Source organism: Cornus florida, unplaced genomic scaffold, assembly GCF_030987335.1.
Source record: "Cornus florida cultivar Cherokee Brave unplaced genomic scaffold, ASM3098733v1 CherokeeBrave_3.0.0_Hap2_Chr11, whole genome shotgun sequence".
In the NCBI taxonomy this organism is placed as follows: domain Eukaryota; kingdom Viridiplantae; phylum Streptophyta; class Magnoliopsida; order Cornales; family Cornaceae; genus Cornus; species Cornus florida.
The window spans coordinates 115259668-115277388 of NW_026775581.1; the positions used below are offsets into that span (position 1 = coordinate 115259668).

The 17721-nt window shown below is 35.0% G+C and overlaps 2 protein-coding genes across 5 annotated transcripts; one reads left to right on the plus strand and one right to left on the minus strand.

Annotated features, from left to right (window-relative positions):
• Window positions 1–1631: 1631 nt before the first annotated feature.
• Window positions 1632–6255, plus strand: LOC132285008 (protein FAR1-RELATED SEQUENCE 6-like). The gene is made up of 2 exons (XM_059787166.1): window positions 1632–1822; window positions 3550–6255. Exon 2 carries the CDS (start codon window positions 3550–3552, stop codon window positions 5554–5556), a length of 2007 nt encoding a protein of 668 aa, XP_059643149.1. The 5' UTR covers window positions 1632–1822; the 3' UTR covers window positions 5557–6255.
• A 1811-nt stretch (window positions 6256–8066) lies between these two features.
• LOC132283578 (zinc finger BED domain-containing protein DAYSLEEPER-like) lies at window positions 8067–16680 on the minus strand. Of its 4 annotated transcripts, none has more exons than XM_059785554.1 (3): window positions 16292–16680; window positions 12138–12205; window positions 8067–10545 (listed from the first exon to the last, which is right to left on the minus strand). In XM_059785554.1, exon 3 carries the CDS (start codon window positions 10527–10529, stop codon window positions 8517–8519), a length of 2013 nt encoding a protein of 670 aa, XP_059641537.1. In that variant the 5' UTR covers window positions 10530–10545; window positions 12138–12205; window positions 16292–16680; the 3' UTR covers window positions 8067–8516. The 4 variants fall into 4 exon arrangements, with proteins under 4 accessions (XP_059641537.1, XP_059641535.1, XP_059641536.1 ...); XM_059785552.1 differs by having other exon boundaries at window positions 12134–12205; XM_059785553.1 differs by having other exon boundaries at window positions 12134–12208.
• Window positions 16681–17721: the final 1041 nt, after the last annotated feature.

The window sequence follows — 17721 nt, forward strand, 5'->3', positions numbered from 1 at the left end:
TATTTATGAACATGTATATGAAGTGTCGGATACATATCTGAGGAGTGTCGGTGCGATAAGTGCATAAAACCTATTATTTTCATGCATCAAAATAAACTTTTAATTAGATTTTTATATTATTTAAATATTCTTATATACTCATTTTGTGTTTTATAGGTGTTAATGTATGAAAAAGAAGAAAATAAATTAAAAATAAAAGTCAACAAGAGAAAGAAGAAGAAGAAATAAAGAAAATAAAAAATAAGAAGAAAAAACTAGTAAACAAAAGTGTGTGCAGGTGAAGAAGAGAAATAAGGAGAGAGAAAGAAGAAAATAAAAGAAAAAGAGAAATGATGAGTTAGAAAATGAAAGAAAAAGTAAAGAAATTAAATGGGGGTAGTTGAAGTCAATCGAGAAAAGAAAGATGAGGAGTGGTGGCGTGTAAGGAAGTAACATGTCAAATTAGGCAATGAAGAGAGTGGCCTCTGATAGAAGAAGTTGGAATAGGCAAGTGGATCCACACACCACTTGTGTTGTTCATCCGGCTATAAATAGGCGATCATCTTGCACAAGAGAGAGAAGGGTTAGAGAGTTACATAGTGAGAGATAGTTATAATTTTTGAGAGTTTATTTCCTTGTATAATTTTCTTTGAAGCTTTCTTTAATTTAATGCAAGTTATTTTCATAAGTTTCATTCTCATTTAAATTCAAGCAAGTTAGTTTAATTAACATGTTTTCATTTCTTGTTGATTCCCATTTAATTGTTTAAAGTTTTGAAATTATAATTTCATTTACATAATTCGTGACAAATCTCAAAATCAATGTTTTTTAAAAGCTCTTGTTCGAAAATAAAAAGTCACTTTAATGCGTGGTTCGATCCTACTTGCCATTAAACATTTTTAGTTAAATGGTTGTAGGTATTTAATCTTGATATGGAGTGTATTTGACAACGACAAGTCCATAAATACATGCCTATCACGGTGTCCGATATGGGTATGACACTGGTATAGCTCCTTCTTAAAAGTGTCCGTGCTTCCAAGATGATAACTTATTTGCTTTTAGATAACAAATATTGAGTATATTTTATTTCTTAGTTGAAAGGTTTATTATTACCCATTTGTTGTATAAATTTATATATTTGTTCCAAATTAAATTGAACCAAGCATTAACGGTTCTGATTTTGATTCCAATTTTTAAGAACAATTAAAATCAGTTCGATTTCGATTTAGTCTAAAACCGACAGTGTGCACTCTAATAATTGCAACATTTTTCACACACACACACACAAAAAATATTATATGTTTGTTTAGATAAACCAAATATATGCGGTTGAAACTGAATCGAACCTGTCTTTTATAATTTGATTCCAAGAATTAACGGTTCTGATTTTGATTATGATTTTTTAAGAACAAATAAAATCTGTTCGATTTTGATTTAGTCTAAAACTGGCAGTGTGCACCCTTAATAATTGCAATATTTTTCACACACAAAAATAATAATAATAATAATAGAAAAATTAACAAACTTATGAGAAGATGGGTTTTAATAGTTACATGAATATGAGCCGGTTTTAGGTTAACCAGGAGACTTGCAAGTTGCAATTTGTTCATCTTAAGTTACTCCATAGGGATTAACCTCAGCCAATAGAGAGGAGCTAAGCCCAATGAGCCAGTTTCAGAGTGTGAGAGAAAACTGTCTTTTACAAATAAACTTTGGGGGCACAGTCCGCTTCGCACACCCACTCTCCCCGCCGGCACCTGTCCGGCGATATCTCCGATCAGATACGCCTCCACCACCACCACCACCACCACCATAACCGCCACTTCTTCTTTCGATTCCAAAGGTAATGTATCTATCTATCCATCCATCTAGATTAAGCAAGGATAATTAAATGGTTTTAGATTTAGTACGACTTTTTATGCATTCCATATGTATATATATATATACACTCTTCAGATGATTTAAATTAGATTACCTCCCTAGAAATAAAAAGCATGCGTGCACAAATTACTGTCTCTTTATGATCCTGCATTTCGTTCACTTTTATATGTAGTTCTTCTAGTCTTCTGCTCATACATTCTATATATATAAGCTGTGGAATATTGATCATCTCTCGGTAATTAATCTGTTACAGCCCCAACCAAATTAGTTTTGTTTTGTTCTTTTAGAAAAAAATTATTACTATTATTCTCTTTTTTGATCCATGATTTTAGTAGAGAAGAATAAATATCTTTTCTAGGAGGCTACCCTTAATGTCATCAATGGTAGTTCTTCACCCCCAAGTGATCGATCAAACCTCTTCTCCCAAATTTAAATTTATTAGGTAAATTTAACTAACCTTCCCTGTGTTTTGGCATAATTATAGGCATCTATTACACTAACAACCCTTGTTAGGGTTTATCAAGTAAATGGGAATTTTCTTTTTCTCTTTTTGATAAGTTGTCAAATAGATAGGATTGAACCTCCAATAATGAAACTTTTGATTGATATTTGACTGGTCTGTATAGTAGCGATTAAATTCAAGCTTTTTCTTTCTTTTCTCTTCTGTTGTCTTCCAGATTAGCATTATTTGTAGTGCTTAGCTACTCTGTCAGTGATGTATGGACAATGTTTTGTTAACTCGAGTCGAGCTTATACTGGGGTTTTGATGGTTGAAATATGGAAGTTCTGAGTTCTCTATCAAAGGATAATGCAACCTGTGAGGGTACCATCGTTTTGTAACTTACAATTTTAGTTTACTTTGAAGGAAAAATAATAATAATGTATATGCGGTAGGAAAGGACCTAGTTCACAAATTGAGTAAAAGAAATGGAACTTACTTTCTTCGGCAAGCCCCTTTATGTTAATGACAAGTCATTTCCTAAGACATTCATATTTCAGTTGAATGCGTTATTTTATACAAATAGTTTAATATGTATAAATGTGTTAAGATCTCTTAAGAAGGAAATGAAGTGGAGGACAACGAAAAAAAAAAAACCCAGAGGCTAACTAAGAAGCGATTAGTTGTAACAACTTTCTAGCATTAATGTTCTGCTTTCAACTGACAAATTCTGTAAAGTCAGCTGAACATAAAACAAAGGAAAAAGTAGTCAAGGAACAAGGAGGATTAATTCCCCTCAATAAGTCAGTAACCACCTGCTTTATTGGAATCGTTAAGGTTGTAACTTGAACTAGAGTTCAGCCTTGATAGAGTCACTTTGATTGTCATGTACAAAACACAAAAAGACTAGTCCTGTAATGACTTTGTGGAAATTTTGAATTCTGAACTATGTGCTCCTATGTTTATTGATCTTAAGAAGAGGGAGGGGGGGGGGGGGGGGGGGGGGGGGGGGGGTGGGGCTGCTTTCCCACTGTTGTTTTATGTCTATTTTCAAGGGAAAGGAATTCTATTGCAACAAAACGAGCTCAGAGTGCGATTAATTAGGGACAATTTATAGGAGCCCATATATAAATAAATACTGTAAATATATTTATGTGTGTTCTTGATTCTCCTAGTCTTAATATCACAATTATTTATCTGTAACCTTTACTTTTTTGACAGTTAAACGTTGTATTCTTTTTCTATTATAGATGGACGAAGTTTCTCTCAACAGTGAACCTGTATATGATGACGAAGCTGATGGATTTGAGATTGAAGGAGACTGCGCTATGACAGACTACATTGGTCAAACCAGTGTGTTTCATGGAGAAAATCCCCTGCCTCCAGCTATTGGAATGGAGTTTGAATCCTACGAAGATGTTTATTGTTTCTACAATTGCTATGCTAAGGAACAAGGATTTGGAGTCAGAGTAAGCAATACATGGTATAGAAAGAGTAAAGAAAGATATAGGGGAAAACTAAGCTGTAGCAATGCAGGGTTCAAAAAGAAAAGTGAAGCAAACCGACCAAGACCAGAAACAAGAACTGGTTGTCCTGCAATGATAAAGTTCAGGTTGATGGACAACAAAAGGTGGAGAATAATTGAAGTTGAGCTGGAGCACAACCATTTGATTAGTCCAGCTAGTGGAAAATTTTATAAATCCCATAAAACTATGGGTGTTGGAACCAAAAGACCAGTGCAATTAAATAGCCCTGAAGAAGTTCAAAAAATAAGGTTGTTTCGAACAGTCATTATTAATTCCGAGGACAATGGAAACTTGTATATTGATGAAGCAGAATCTGGGAATCAAGTTGATCAATCCAATCAATTGAAGCTTAAACAAGGAGATGCACATGCTATAAATAATTCCTTCTGTCATTTGCAGTTGATGAATCCAAACTTTTTTTATGTGATGGATCTCAATGAGAAAGGATATTTGCGAAATGTGTTTTGGGCTGATGCAAGGTCTAAGGGTGCCTATGGTTATTTTGGTGATGTTGTTGCAATTGACACAACATGCTTGATGGACAATTATGATGTGCCACTGGTGGTATTTACTGGAGTTAATCACCACGGACAATCTGTGCTGTTAGGTTGTGGTTTAATTGCAGGCAAGACGGTAGAGTTGTTAACATGGTTGTTAAGAGCATGGCTTACATATATGTTAGGACGCCCTCCACAATCTATCATTATTGACCAAAATGAATCCTTGCAAACTGCTGTCACCGATGTTTTTCCTAGAGCTTCTATTTTACTTTCTTTAACAAATATCATGAAAAGAGTTCCAGAGAAACTGGGAGGGTTGCATGAATATGAAGCAATTAAGGTGACATTGACTAGAGCAGTTTACCACTCTTTGAGGGCAGATGAGTTTGAAGCGGCTTGGGAGGATATGATGCGGCATTATGGAATTAGGGACCATAAGTGGCTTCAGACATTGTACGAAGATCGTAGACAGTGGGTTCCAGTTTATTTGAAGGAGACATTTTTGGCAGGAATGTTTCCTATTTATCAAAGCGAGGGAGTGGCTTCATTTTTTGAGGGATATTTGTATAAACATACTCCATTGAAAGAATTTCTTGATAAGTATGATCAAATTCTGCAGAAAATTTATCAAGAAGAAATCTTAGCAGATTTTGAGTCGAGAACTTCAAGTTCGGTGTTGAAACCGAGATTTTATTTTGAGTTGCAGCTCTCAAAATTGTACACAAATAACATATTTCGGAAATTTCAAAGTGAAGTGGAGGGAATGTACTCTTGTTTTAGCACAAGACAAATAAGTGCTGATGGGCCTGTCATTACATACATAGTCAAAGAACATGCTGAAGTTGCTGAGAATAGGATGGAAACAAGAGATTATGAGGTTATGCACAATATATCTGAAGCAGAGGTTCTTTGCGTATGTGGTTTATTCAACTTCAAGGGATACTTATGCAGGCATGCATTACATGTTCTAAACCAGAATGCCGTGGAGGAAATCCCACCTCAGTACATTCTTTCACGATGGAGAAAGGACATTCGACGTAATTATGTTCTTGATCATGGCTGCAACACTATTGATATTAACAACCCAGTTCACCGGTATGATCATTTATACAAACGTGTTGTGCAGGTTGTGGAGGAAGGGAGGAAATCACAAGACCGGTACAGGTTTGCATTGCAATCGTTGGAGGAGATACTAAACAAGGTTCGTCTTACAGATGATCATCCAATGTAATAATTAAGGCCTTAGATCTATGTGATGAGAGCTTTACATTTTACAAAACATGATCTGTGTGTGTATGTACAATCAATTACCCATGTAAAGTAAGTAATTCACAATAGCATGCTAGAGCCAGCCTATTTTCTCACATTAAACATGTTTTTCAAATTGTTGATTGTTCCGTAGGTTGTGTGCAGGAATTACTTTAACGGGGCAGAATGGTTAGGATGAGTAATTGTGAATTGGAGGGATCATTTCCCTTACTCTCATGGGATTATAATTTTTATGGGAGGTTAAGCATTTTAAAGGACCATTTTATCGAAATAAAAAGCATTAAAATGACCAGATTATCCTTGATTCAGACAACTCAATTCCAATGGAATGAAGTCTCTGTGACTCTGTCTCAGGCTTCAGCCATATGGAATGCAAATCCCAGTTTATCTTCATTGTCTGTATAGGTTTATACTTCCGCATACATAGCATGTCAAAAATGTTTGTTGCAGCATGAGTCAATTTGAGGTCTTAGGCTATAGAAAAATCATTTTGGTGGACAAATATGACTTTAATGTGTTAGGGGGAGAGGTGAGAAAAGGTCGAGAGTAAAATTTGTGTGGGTGGATAAGAAAAAAAAGAAAAGAAAAAGTAATAGTATTTAGAATATATCACTGTAGGCTACCTTGGGCTTTTGAACTATTGAGCTATCGTTTAAGAACAGTTAGTTGATATTTAGTTTTATGATAAGATGGAACTTTTAGGGTTCAAAATTTTCATTTTCTGCATTATTCTTTCTGTTTGTGTGATTTTGAGCTATTGGGGTCAATTAAGGTTAGTTTTGGGGTTATTTACTGCTTCAGATTGATAAGTTCCAAATTCTCAAGTTCTTTGTCCAAGATAAGAGAAGTTAAAAAAAGGGTAAAGTACACTAACACCCCCTGAGGTTTGATAAAAGGACACTCAGATGAAAATTAGGCTATTTTGGGACAAAGACACCCCCTTATCAAATTTACAATCCAAACAGAGCTTAAAATTCCGTGAAAAGTCAATTTTACCCTTCACTATTTAATTAATTATAATTATAAAATATCAAAATAATTAAATGACTAAATTACCCTTGCCCCCTCTCTCTAAAATACAGCGTTTCTCTCTCTCTCTAACATACATTGTCTTTCTCTCTCTATACACAGCCACAAAGAATAGGCACACTCTCTCTCTATACACAGCCGCAAAGAAAAAAATAGACCAAGAAAGAACAACACAACAAATTTCTTCAGTGTATATATATGAAACGAGTGGTATATATATATATAAACACAGAAAAAGAAAATTGGGTATGGCTTTTGGGTGTTAATTTTCAGGTGGGATGGTGTTGAAACGAGTGGTGGTCGGTGGTGGTGGTCCGGTGATGATGCTGGTATATAGGGGTGTGGGAGCGAAGCCAATTGTGTGGCGGTAGTGGTGGTGGTGGGTGTTGTGGCGGCGGCGGCTGCAGTGGGTATTGAAGGAAGAAGAGGATTGTAAGCGCGTGAAGTCCACGCGATTTGCAAATCTGAAAACCACCGTCAGCGCCTTTGTTGCAACCACCGTCGCCGCCTCTGTTACAACCACCGTCGACACCTCTGCCACCGACGCCATCATCATCATCTAATTCACCAGTGTTATTCTCCTTGACGACAGCTCGTCGCCGCCCGTCGCCGCCTTGTATGTGTGGATATATATATGTTTGTATCTGTATACACACACACACACATATGTGTGTGGATATATATGTGTATATGTGTGGATATATATATGTGTGTATGTGTCTATATGTGTGTCTATATATATGTGTGTGTGTGTCTATATGTGTGTATATATATGTGTGTGTGTGTCTATATGTGTGTTGGTGTTGCAGGAGGAGAGAACCGAGAGAGAAGAGAAAAGGAAAGAAATAGATTAGTAAGGTTAGAAAGGTCATTTTAACATTTAAATTAGTCAATTTAAAAGTTAAAGGGCAAAAATGTCAATTCATTACCATTGGGGGTGTCTTTGGTAAGTGTATCAAATTTGAGGGGGTATCTTTGTCCCAAAATAGGATAAGTTTCATTTGTCTGTCCTTTTAGCAAACCTCAAGGGGTGTTAATGTACTTTACCCTAAAAAAAAAAAATACCTGTAGTATTATTTGATAAAGATAAAATATTTAAATGAATTTGATTTTGAGCAGGCACATTTATCACAATTGGATTAAAAAGAGAGAATAAACTTCACAAGTAGCAAGTACAGCACCATTGATTACTGTAGTTCAATTTGGAAAGAAAATCTGTTTCTACATTAAACTATATATCTGTAATGATTTCAAAATATTCATTTCATGAGAAAGGACTCGTTAACCTATATACACTGGGTAAAGAATGTGCTCTCAGAATGAAGCAAAACAAACCAGACTTCTGGGCAGTAAACCACAATGAGTTGGGATTTGTAGCTTCATTTAATTGATGGTGGAATTCATAAATCTATTATAGCTTGTAATCACTGGACCTTGTAGAGCTTTCCAAACAAAACCATCAGAGGTTCGTTATGATATTGTATATTACGAATAAATCCAACATCTAACATGGCACACTTCCACACAGCTGACAATGGGCCACATTCAAATTCGGTCGAACAGGACCTAGGTTTTGTACAAAACCTAGTCTGAAGTAACAAAATGGGATATCAGCCAGATACATAGTACAAAAAACCAGTAAGAAAAAGGGTATATACAGTAATAATGGGGATCAAGAGATGCCAATTAAAATGATTGACGCACTAATCTAACAAGTGATGCATTGAATCCGATCAAACAACCCCTAAAGAGACGATGATGCACTAAACCTAGGAAATTTTCGCAATGGACGAAGAAATGAAGATAACTAGAGATCGGTGACTTTAGTCGGCCTATTGACAGAGACACTACACAAAACACCTAATCTACAAATTAAACATAATACCTCTAAACCTAAATTTCTGTTTTGACAATTGCATTAAAATATTCTAAAGATCCATACTGGAGCCAATCCTTTGCACAAATAAGTGCCTCTAATGTCATAGGGCTCAACGAACTCCGATAGTCATCCATTTTCTTGCTTACAGTGTCAAACACAGAATCCGGAGCAACAGTAGAAACCGGGATTGACAAAATATCAGATGCCATTTTGGAGAGAGCTGGATACTTTAAACGGTTCAGTTTCCACCATCCCAAAACATCAAAATCTTGAGAGCGAGGCAGAAGGGATTCTTCCAGATACTGATCTAGTTCTGATTTCATCTGTTGATTGCTAGAAATCTCAGAGATGTAAACATCGAAATCTGAGAGGCCATCACCACCACAAAGAAGGGATCCTTCTTGAGGTATCTCTGTTTTAGCAAGAACTTCATTTCCTTCTTTCAGAAAGGTTGGTGGAGGAAGTAAGTGCATGATATATTCAAGAAATAGTTCATGAACACCCTCATCAATAATCTTGATCCAGGTCTCAGCATCCTCACCGTATATCCTGGAAAAGCTGAACTCCACAAGCTTCATTTTGAATCTCGGATCCATAACTACAGCAATTGCCAAAACCAGGCTGCTGTCTTTCCAATATTTATCAAACTTTTCTTGCAAAGGTGTGATCAGATTGCTAATCAAGGGATCCTGGCTCATGGCTGCATGCGTCAGCTCAAGCTGAATTTTCCACACTTCATGAAAGAATGTATTGGCAGTTGGATATGTTGTAGCAGTTAGAATGTCAGCCGCATCAAATAAAAGCTTCAAGTATGTACAGATAGTTTCCACCTGTTTCCACTCATCCATAGATATAGTTTCCTTGTAATTTGGATCAGATGTATCCAAGCAATAAAACACTTCCTTCAATTCTGAGGCAGCCACCAGCATGTGATAAGTAGTGTCCCATTTTGTTTTGTTGTCAATGACCAGGCTCTTTGAGCTGGGCACTTGAAGTTGTTGCTTCATATCAACAAAATTTTCTTCCTGGGCTTCTGAAGTTTTCACATACTTGACAATTTCACGAACTTTCCTAATGGTTTCCCTAATTGAACCAAACGCATCTTCTGCAAGTCGACTTAAAACACGAGCATAGCAATTTCCAATTAGCAGTTGACCATTGAGAGTAAGTGGGTTCTTGATCGTGAGTAGACCTCTGAGATTCTCTCTAACAGCTTCATTCGCAAAGGATTGATCAAGAGTTATAGTAAATAGTTTGGTATCCAAATTCCAATCAGTTAGGCATGCAGCAATAGCATGATTGAAAGCAAATTCTGAGTCAGGAGATGAAACTATGATAACATTAAGAATCCGTCGATGCAATTTCCAATCGCCATCAATGAAGTGTCCTGTTAAAAATACATAGCCTAAGCTTTGATCTGAAGTCCATAGATCCACAGTAAGGCTCACTCGTCCAGGAATTCCACCAAGAAAATTAAAAAGGCCTCGCTTCTCCCTAAGGTACACACTAAAACAATCATCTTGCACATTATTGAAGCTCACCATATTAAACCGAGGTTGAAGAGTCCGTACAAAATCAATAAAACCAGAATGTTCCACAATGTGCAGAGGATATTCATGCAGGATGATCATCTTGGCAACTTCATACCTGCAATGGTCCTGATCCAAAGGAATGCTTGCTGATCCAGGAGTTCCACTGTAGCGCTTTCTTGGTGGAGCAGTACCACTTGCATAATATTCAGTTTTGTTACGAGGGGTATATGGAGTCAGTTTATTTTTCTCCTTATTACGGCGGGTTACAGGGCAGATCCCCAAGGCAATGTGTCGTTTGAGATGGCTGGTGCCTGCTTGCTTCGAGCCAGTAATGTAGGCAAATGACTTTTTACACTGCTTACAACAGGCCCTGGTGCAGCCAGCATCAATAGTTTCAATTGTAAAATGTTCCCATACTATGGACTTCTTTCTGCTGGGCTTGTTAGGCTGTGTATCCAAATTGGGTGGGCCACTGTTATCAGTAGGGGTAGCCATCTCTATGCAAAAAGTCCTGCATTAGAGTGAAAAGCGTCATGGGAAACAGTCCTGACACTAAATATGTCCAGACTTGTTCATTCTGTAATTTACTAAATGTGATTTGATTCATTAACTTGGTTAAACATTTGAATAAGGGTAAAGTGCCAAAAAAAACCTTGTAATATAGATATTGTGCATACGACTCCCCTATACTATTTTACTTTTTTTTATTATTTTGTTTAAACCTTCATCTGCTGAAAATAGTTGCATCTCGCACACTTCTGTGCAAAAATGGGGTGCTATATAATCCACAATGTATTATTACCACAAAGTGTAAGAACACCACCTGAATTTAAAGATCTAATCACCAATGTCAAGATGGAGCCACTCAATGATTACAGATCAGTGATAAAGATAAAAATGGGGAAAATCTAATGAAAAATATTAACCAGGGGTTTCTTCTGCACATTGCAGTAGCATTTTTGCATGTCCGATTTGAACATGACTAACTGCATCTACTTTAGCTAATCCCTAACCATGTACTAAATAAAAACAAATAAAGCTTATGGGTAAGTCGTTGAAGATTTGCACCATTACATATTTTTATAAAAAAATATAAGTAAAAAGAGGGGAAGGAGATTTAATAGAAATATGATTAAAGCTACAAAGGTGGCAACCCAAAACTCTCTAAAGACTATATATTCTGATGACATTCCATACTTTCTATATGCCCTGCTGTCCTGCAGCCCCTGATGTAATCCACTTTTATCACGATTGAATAAAACAAAAACATGATATTTGCATTTCATATGATTGATGCATCAAAATTTAACTTGTTAATTCAGAGACAACAGATAAAAAGAAAATGAATTAAAATTTAAAAAGACCCATATGATGTGCAAGTAAAATTTCAATAGATATATAATATTCCATATTTATTCATAAACAATAAGAAAATGAAAAACATTTTCTGGCCTGCATTCTTAGATCCTGCATAATTTTTCAAGGATTCTTCTAAAACAACAGACATAATTTCATAGAAAAACTATAAAATCCAAGAGAACACAAATGTTGAGTACAAAAACTTCTGGAAAATAAATTATTTAGAGAAAAAGAAATCCATTCAAGTCATTTCAATTTCATTGCCAATTGTCCTGGAAACTACACCACGAGGAGAGAGGAAACAGTTGCTCCAAGAAGGTAATACAAACAATTTTGACCTAGAATATTATTTATTCTTTCGTATAAGAGTGCTTCTTGAAGTGGTCCTTTAATCAATGCCATGCAAACACTTCAGAAGTTCAAAACTTTTAATCAAGGAGCCAACATTTTGGAACCATTCCATATACAAATGCTATATGAACCCTGTAGAGTTTGCTTCTCATACGTCTTTTTTCCTAAATCATGCAATAAATTTAGAGGTCCTTCTTGACTAAAAACCTACTGAATAATTTACACAATAAATTCCAAAAGCAACAGATAAAGAGGGTGGAGGAGAACTTCCAATTTTTTCACCAAAAAGGAGGGGGGAAAAAAGCACATATCAGACAATAAAACAGCATTTTGAACTAGAAAGAATTCTTTGAGAATATAACAACTTTAACACAAGCTACTACCAGTACCTACTACTAATGTTCTGAAATCCAGCCTGGAAGGATGATCGGGCCAATGAACCATCACCGGGTAAGAGTTTCCTGCTATGAAAAGTGGTTCATTAGAAAGGTCTTTACAAAACTTCTCTAAAAGTAATTCAGAAGAGAAAAGTTGTTTGGTGAATGCATTTTCTAGAAGTCCTCCAACTTCAGAGAGTGACTTGTAATTGATAATGTTACCCACTTGTCCTTTACCTTTTAACTACCTACATTTTATTTGAAATAAATAAATTAAAGATACAAAAATATAGTAGCATCACACATGAGTTTTACTCATAACTAATTTTTGTTGATGACCAACACATAATCATGTATCAAGCATAAATTAAACCAGATCAATAATTATGCAAAAAAATAATAATAATAATTAATATCCATTGCTATACTTTGAACATGTCTAATTATATTATGATTGCAACTATAAACAGGATTAAAAAAAAAAAAGCATCAAAGTGGCCATAACACAACACATTCCTAAAAGTTCTCCGACTACATAATAATTACATTACATCAACCTTTAAATAGTTGCCCATTTCTACCAGCTCCCTTCATCTTTTTCAGAATAAACAATTTCTTTTTTCTTCCATGTAGAAGGATCCTTGGGCTCAATTTTTTAAACTACTCGAATGGCTAAACATTGACTTCTTATACAGCAGCAAAGAAAATTTGGAAAAATCAGCCATGAAACATGGTTCTGCTCCAGCCTTCTCCAATACCCTTCTTCAAATGAATTCAATCAAAGAGCGTTCATCGAAAAACTGTAAATCTTTGTTTAAATCCCAAGTCCCAACCCACAAAATCCTATTCAGGTTGCAAAGTCTCAAGGCAAGGGAATCCCTTTGTTAAATTCAATAAAGAGATTTTATCTGATTCGAGTTGATAAACATGATCTAATACATTCTTTGTGATGTAATATATTATTATAAAAGTTGTTTAAATGAGCAATTTATTTTATAGGTTCAAAAAGGAAAAAAAAGAAGTGTTTAAAAGGGGGAAAAATAATTTACCCAATTTTCTCCCTGATCTTAAGCAATTTATTATTTTTGTATCTTTAATGCACTTAAGTTGTCATTATGATGTCACAGTTTGACCCCAATTGATCAGCCCCACACATATAACGTATAGAATAGAGACTACCCCGACCTCCCTTGAGGCTTGACCTAATTACCATCGACTTAAAAGTTATGAAAACAAATTTGGTCAACCTCCCCCTTAAGTTTCTTTGAAATAACTCTGATCTTTACTACCATTAGTTAATTGTTAATCTAGTTGAAGTCCATTTTTTTAAAAAAAAAATTAAAATGAAATGCCAAAAATGCAGGAAAAAAAAACTACCACATAAATACATACGTTGTATATGCATACATAATCTAATCAACCATGAACAATCACTGTCATCTTGACAACTGAACAAAGAGACAACATTAATCAAGTGTAAGGGTCCCAATCAATCCTAAGAATTAAAGAAGGCACAAGTCAAAGAGAGGACACAATGGTTGTATTGCCTCCTACACCAGCACTTGAGGCTCATGTACACCCACCACTACTTAAGCTTGCCATAATTGGACTCAAACCCTTTTCGTAAAAAAGTCTTCAAAAGATAGAGAAGTCACCGCCAATGGGATCTCACGGTGGAATTGCAGGCAAGGAGAGATAAAGTTGAACTAAACCTAGCATTACAAAATGTTTAAGGATTTCGGTATAGAAGAGAAAATGTGTCTGTGTGGAGAGAGATAGAAATGGTGTTACCACTCTTAGTTGCTTTTACCATGTTTAGCCAGAAATGCAACCAGAATCTGACACTAGTACTGGAATCCAGAGAGGGATTGGCCCACGAATCACCCAAAGAAGGGGGCAATGATGGTTGTGGAGGAGAGATAGTGGAGTTGTTGGAGGTAGTTCTGGGGAGGATGAATTTAGAGAGAGAAATAGAAGGGCATTGAAAAAGGGGGGAAAAGAGATTGAGATAGGGTAATTTTTTCTACTTTCTGTAGGATAAAATTGTGAACGTGTTTGTGATGTTAAAAGACTCACTTTGACAGGGGTGTCAGAGCAACTTTTGCAAAACTTAAAGTCTTTATTAAGCCAAATTTTAGGCGAAGTCAATGTAATTTACCCTAATGTATATAATCAGAATTGGAAAAACGGTAGATATACCGACTTTCCCTGACATTTGTGTTTATTACACTGTCCTTTCTTGTGTTTTCTCTGATGTTTGTGTTTGGGTAACACTTTACCCCTTTGGTGACAGTCAAAGACGTTGACAATCTAAATGGCTTATGTCACTAACCAGACATTTGGATATTCCATTTTTGCCCTTGAAAAAAGTTGGGAAGACGATATACTTCAATTAATTCAGTGAAATCATGACTTTATCCTTATTATAACAAACATAATTGGACAAATTTGCCATTTTAAATCTCTATTTCTTTACCCAACAACCTTAACCAAATTCTCTACAATGCTAATTCCTCACAACTTTCAGGTGAATTTTCATTTTAATTTTGATTTCATTCCATTTCACAAATAAATATATATTTGATTTGCATTTTATATTACCTCCTCTGTGCCCATGATTTGAGGGGTCTATTTGTGTGCCTATATATATATATATATATATATATACAAAAGTGAGAAAGATGAAGAGATGGGGACAATGAGCAACAAAACCAAGATCATATACCCTCAAAAAGGAAAATTTCCTCTCTTGCTCGCTTGTCTCTTTCAATCAAATGGATGCAAATTGGTGTGTGTGAAGCTTCAAACTCCAAGGGAAAAAGAAAGGTAACTCGTGAAACTATCATAGAATTGGACACATTTATCTCGAAATTGAAACAAATAAAAAGAAATGGAACTATAAAAGTAGAACAGAATGTTACTAAAGCAATATTTATGTATAAGGCCAAAAGTCAACTTAATTATTGATATTGGTTAGCTCTGACTACACCATAGCCATCCTCACCGTCGATTCCTTTCATTCTTCTCTTTGCAATTTTTGTTCTTGATTGCAAACTCAAAAACCTTTTGTCTCTCTTATCATCTCCCACTAATTCCAAACCCTTTCATGCCATCCTCATTGTCGATTCAGTCTCAAAATGGTTCTTGAGAACAAGAATGGATTTGGGGAGTGGGAGTCTCCGTGGAGGGACATTCGGATGGTGAAGGTAACAGTGCTGGGTCGGTGGAAATTGGATTTGGGGGAGGAGAAAGAAGGTTGAGCCGCCGTTGAGGAAATGGTGATATTTGTTAGCAATGGTTCGGGCTTTATTTTGAGCAGAAGTGTAGTAAGTAGAGAGATAGAAACTTAAAAAAACCCTAAGGCTTCTCCCTAAACTGATCAGTACCCTAGTCTTCTCCCCGTTAAACACTAATATTCTAGCGCGCGCGCGCACTCTCTCTTGCATGGGTAGAGTTAGTAAGAAGGGAAGGATATGTTTACATGTTGTTGACTAAAATGCTATGGACTTGGATAGAGCGGGATGGAAAAATAGAATTCAATCCTAAGTTGTTAGAAAAAAAGGCTTTGTTGAGTTAAGTTTAGTTGATTTTTATCTCTCTATATAAATCAAATCGCTGTCTACATATAATCAAATCTTAACAACTCAAAAAAAAAACATTCCTCAATATTAATGAAAGGGGCAAATGAGATGTTTTGCTAGCTATGGTGTCAAAACATAAAAAAGTAATTACAATGTGAGGGTTAAATGGTAAATTCACAAAGTTTTTATCGGTTCAGATCTGGATATTCACCTTAAATAATTTATTCAGATTTATAATCTGCAAGGAGCTCCAACCAAATTATAAAAATCTAAATACTAATCGAATCTGATACATTCCTAACCACAGAACCTTCATGGGCATAAATATCAATCTTTAATAAGGTTTCCGGAAAAACCTTAATTATACAAATATATAGGAATTATAAATAAATAACATTTAATAAGGGGAAAATAAACCACATTATCAAAACCAAACAATGTAACATTCAGCACCACATCTCGAAAAAAAGAAGGAACTACCAGATCCAATAAAAATCAAAATCCTTAAACATTAAGAATAGCGTAAGTTCCGATATATATTCATTTTATATATATATATATATATATATATAAGTTTAGAAAGTGTTACCTTGAAACACAGAGCTTGGAATCAAGATCAATTGCTGATCAGAAGCTCTCTGCAACTACAATTAGGTTTAGGGTTTTCTTTTTTCCCTTTTCCTTAAGAGGTTGGAGGAGGAAGAAGGAGATAATGGGCTTGAAACAGGAAACAAACCCTAGTGGACCCAGGGCTTTGTTTTAGGGCTTTTTAGGTATAAGGAAGACGGAGGAAGGAGAATTGAAGACGTCGAATTGGGTATGGACTTTTGGGGTCCATAACTACTCTGTATTCTTGTCTGATGGACCCTAACCCATCTCCGTCGCCGTACATTTAGCCCACCTATCAATCAAATCTGGAGCGTTTAAGCCACCGCCGCGCAATCTTTTCTCAGTTAATGCCCGCTTTTATAATTTCTTTCGCAAGTCAAATGCACCAAAGCAATTTGTATGTATGTTAAACTCTTTTTTAATAAACTTGACTTAATTACAACAAATGTTTCTGATTGATTCCATATTTACAAAAAAAACCTCTTGAATTATTATTATTTTCTTCAAAAAAGAAAAGATAAGAAAATCTATATTTCCACTTAAATTGCCCCCAACACTCTATTTTATGTCGCATACATAAGTCAAAATTTACTATTCAAAGTAGGGATTGTAACGCGAACGGGACGGAGAACGCCAATTCTATTTTTAATTATAATTCAGTGTTACTCTTGTTTTTATTTTAAATCGTTTATTACACAGGGTGACTATTAGGGTTGGGCAAATAATTTATGAATCCAAACCAATTCAGTTCGGATCGGATTGCTACACCCATAAATTAGTGACAAATTCAATAAAATAGAATTCGTAACTCATGAATCAAATCACGAATTAGGCTTGGGCCATTAAAATTCCAATTCGATTCGTAAAATTTATATATTTTCAAATAATATATTAGTTAATGATAATTTAATGGATTTTAAGGATGTATTAGTTAATAATTATTTAAATATATGAATTAATATTAATAAATTAAAATTTTATCTATTGGGTTATGGTTAAAAGATAAAAAAATAAGAAATAATATTAATTATAAAAATAATAATAAATAATTTAGATAAAACTCAATCCGTGGATCTAATTCAATCCAATCCGTTATTAAACGGATCTGACCGATTCGATTAGTGAGATAACGGATTGGTGGCAAATTAATATTTGTCTAATCCTTTGGGAGCCGATCGGATTAAAATTGATGCCTAATCCGATCCATGACCATCCTTAGTGAGTACTGAACGATATGAAACAAGGTGGGAACGGATTTAGTATAATACTTTTATAATTGTATTATTAATCTAACAAAAACATGATTTGATTTTTCAATTGAAATTTGATACTTAATATTATTGTAAGTATATCAAAATATTATATAAAAAATCTCAAATAACTCAAAAAAAAAAAAAAAAATTGAAATTT

Bases quoted from the DNA above. Each gene is read 5' to 3' on its own strand.
- LOC132285008 (XM_059787166.1), top strand. From the start codon at position 3,550: ATGGACGAAGTTTCTCTCAACAGTGAACCTGTATATGATGACGAAGCT.
- LOC132283578 (XM_059785555.1), bottom strand. From the start codon at position 10,529: ATGGCTACCCCTACTGATAACAGTGGCCCACCCAATTTGGATACACAG.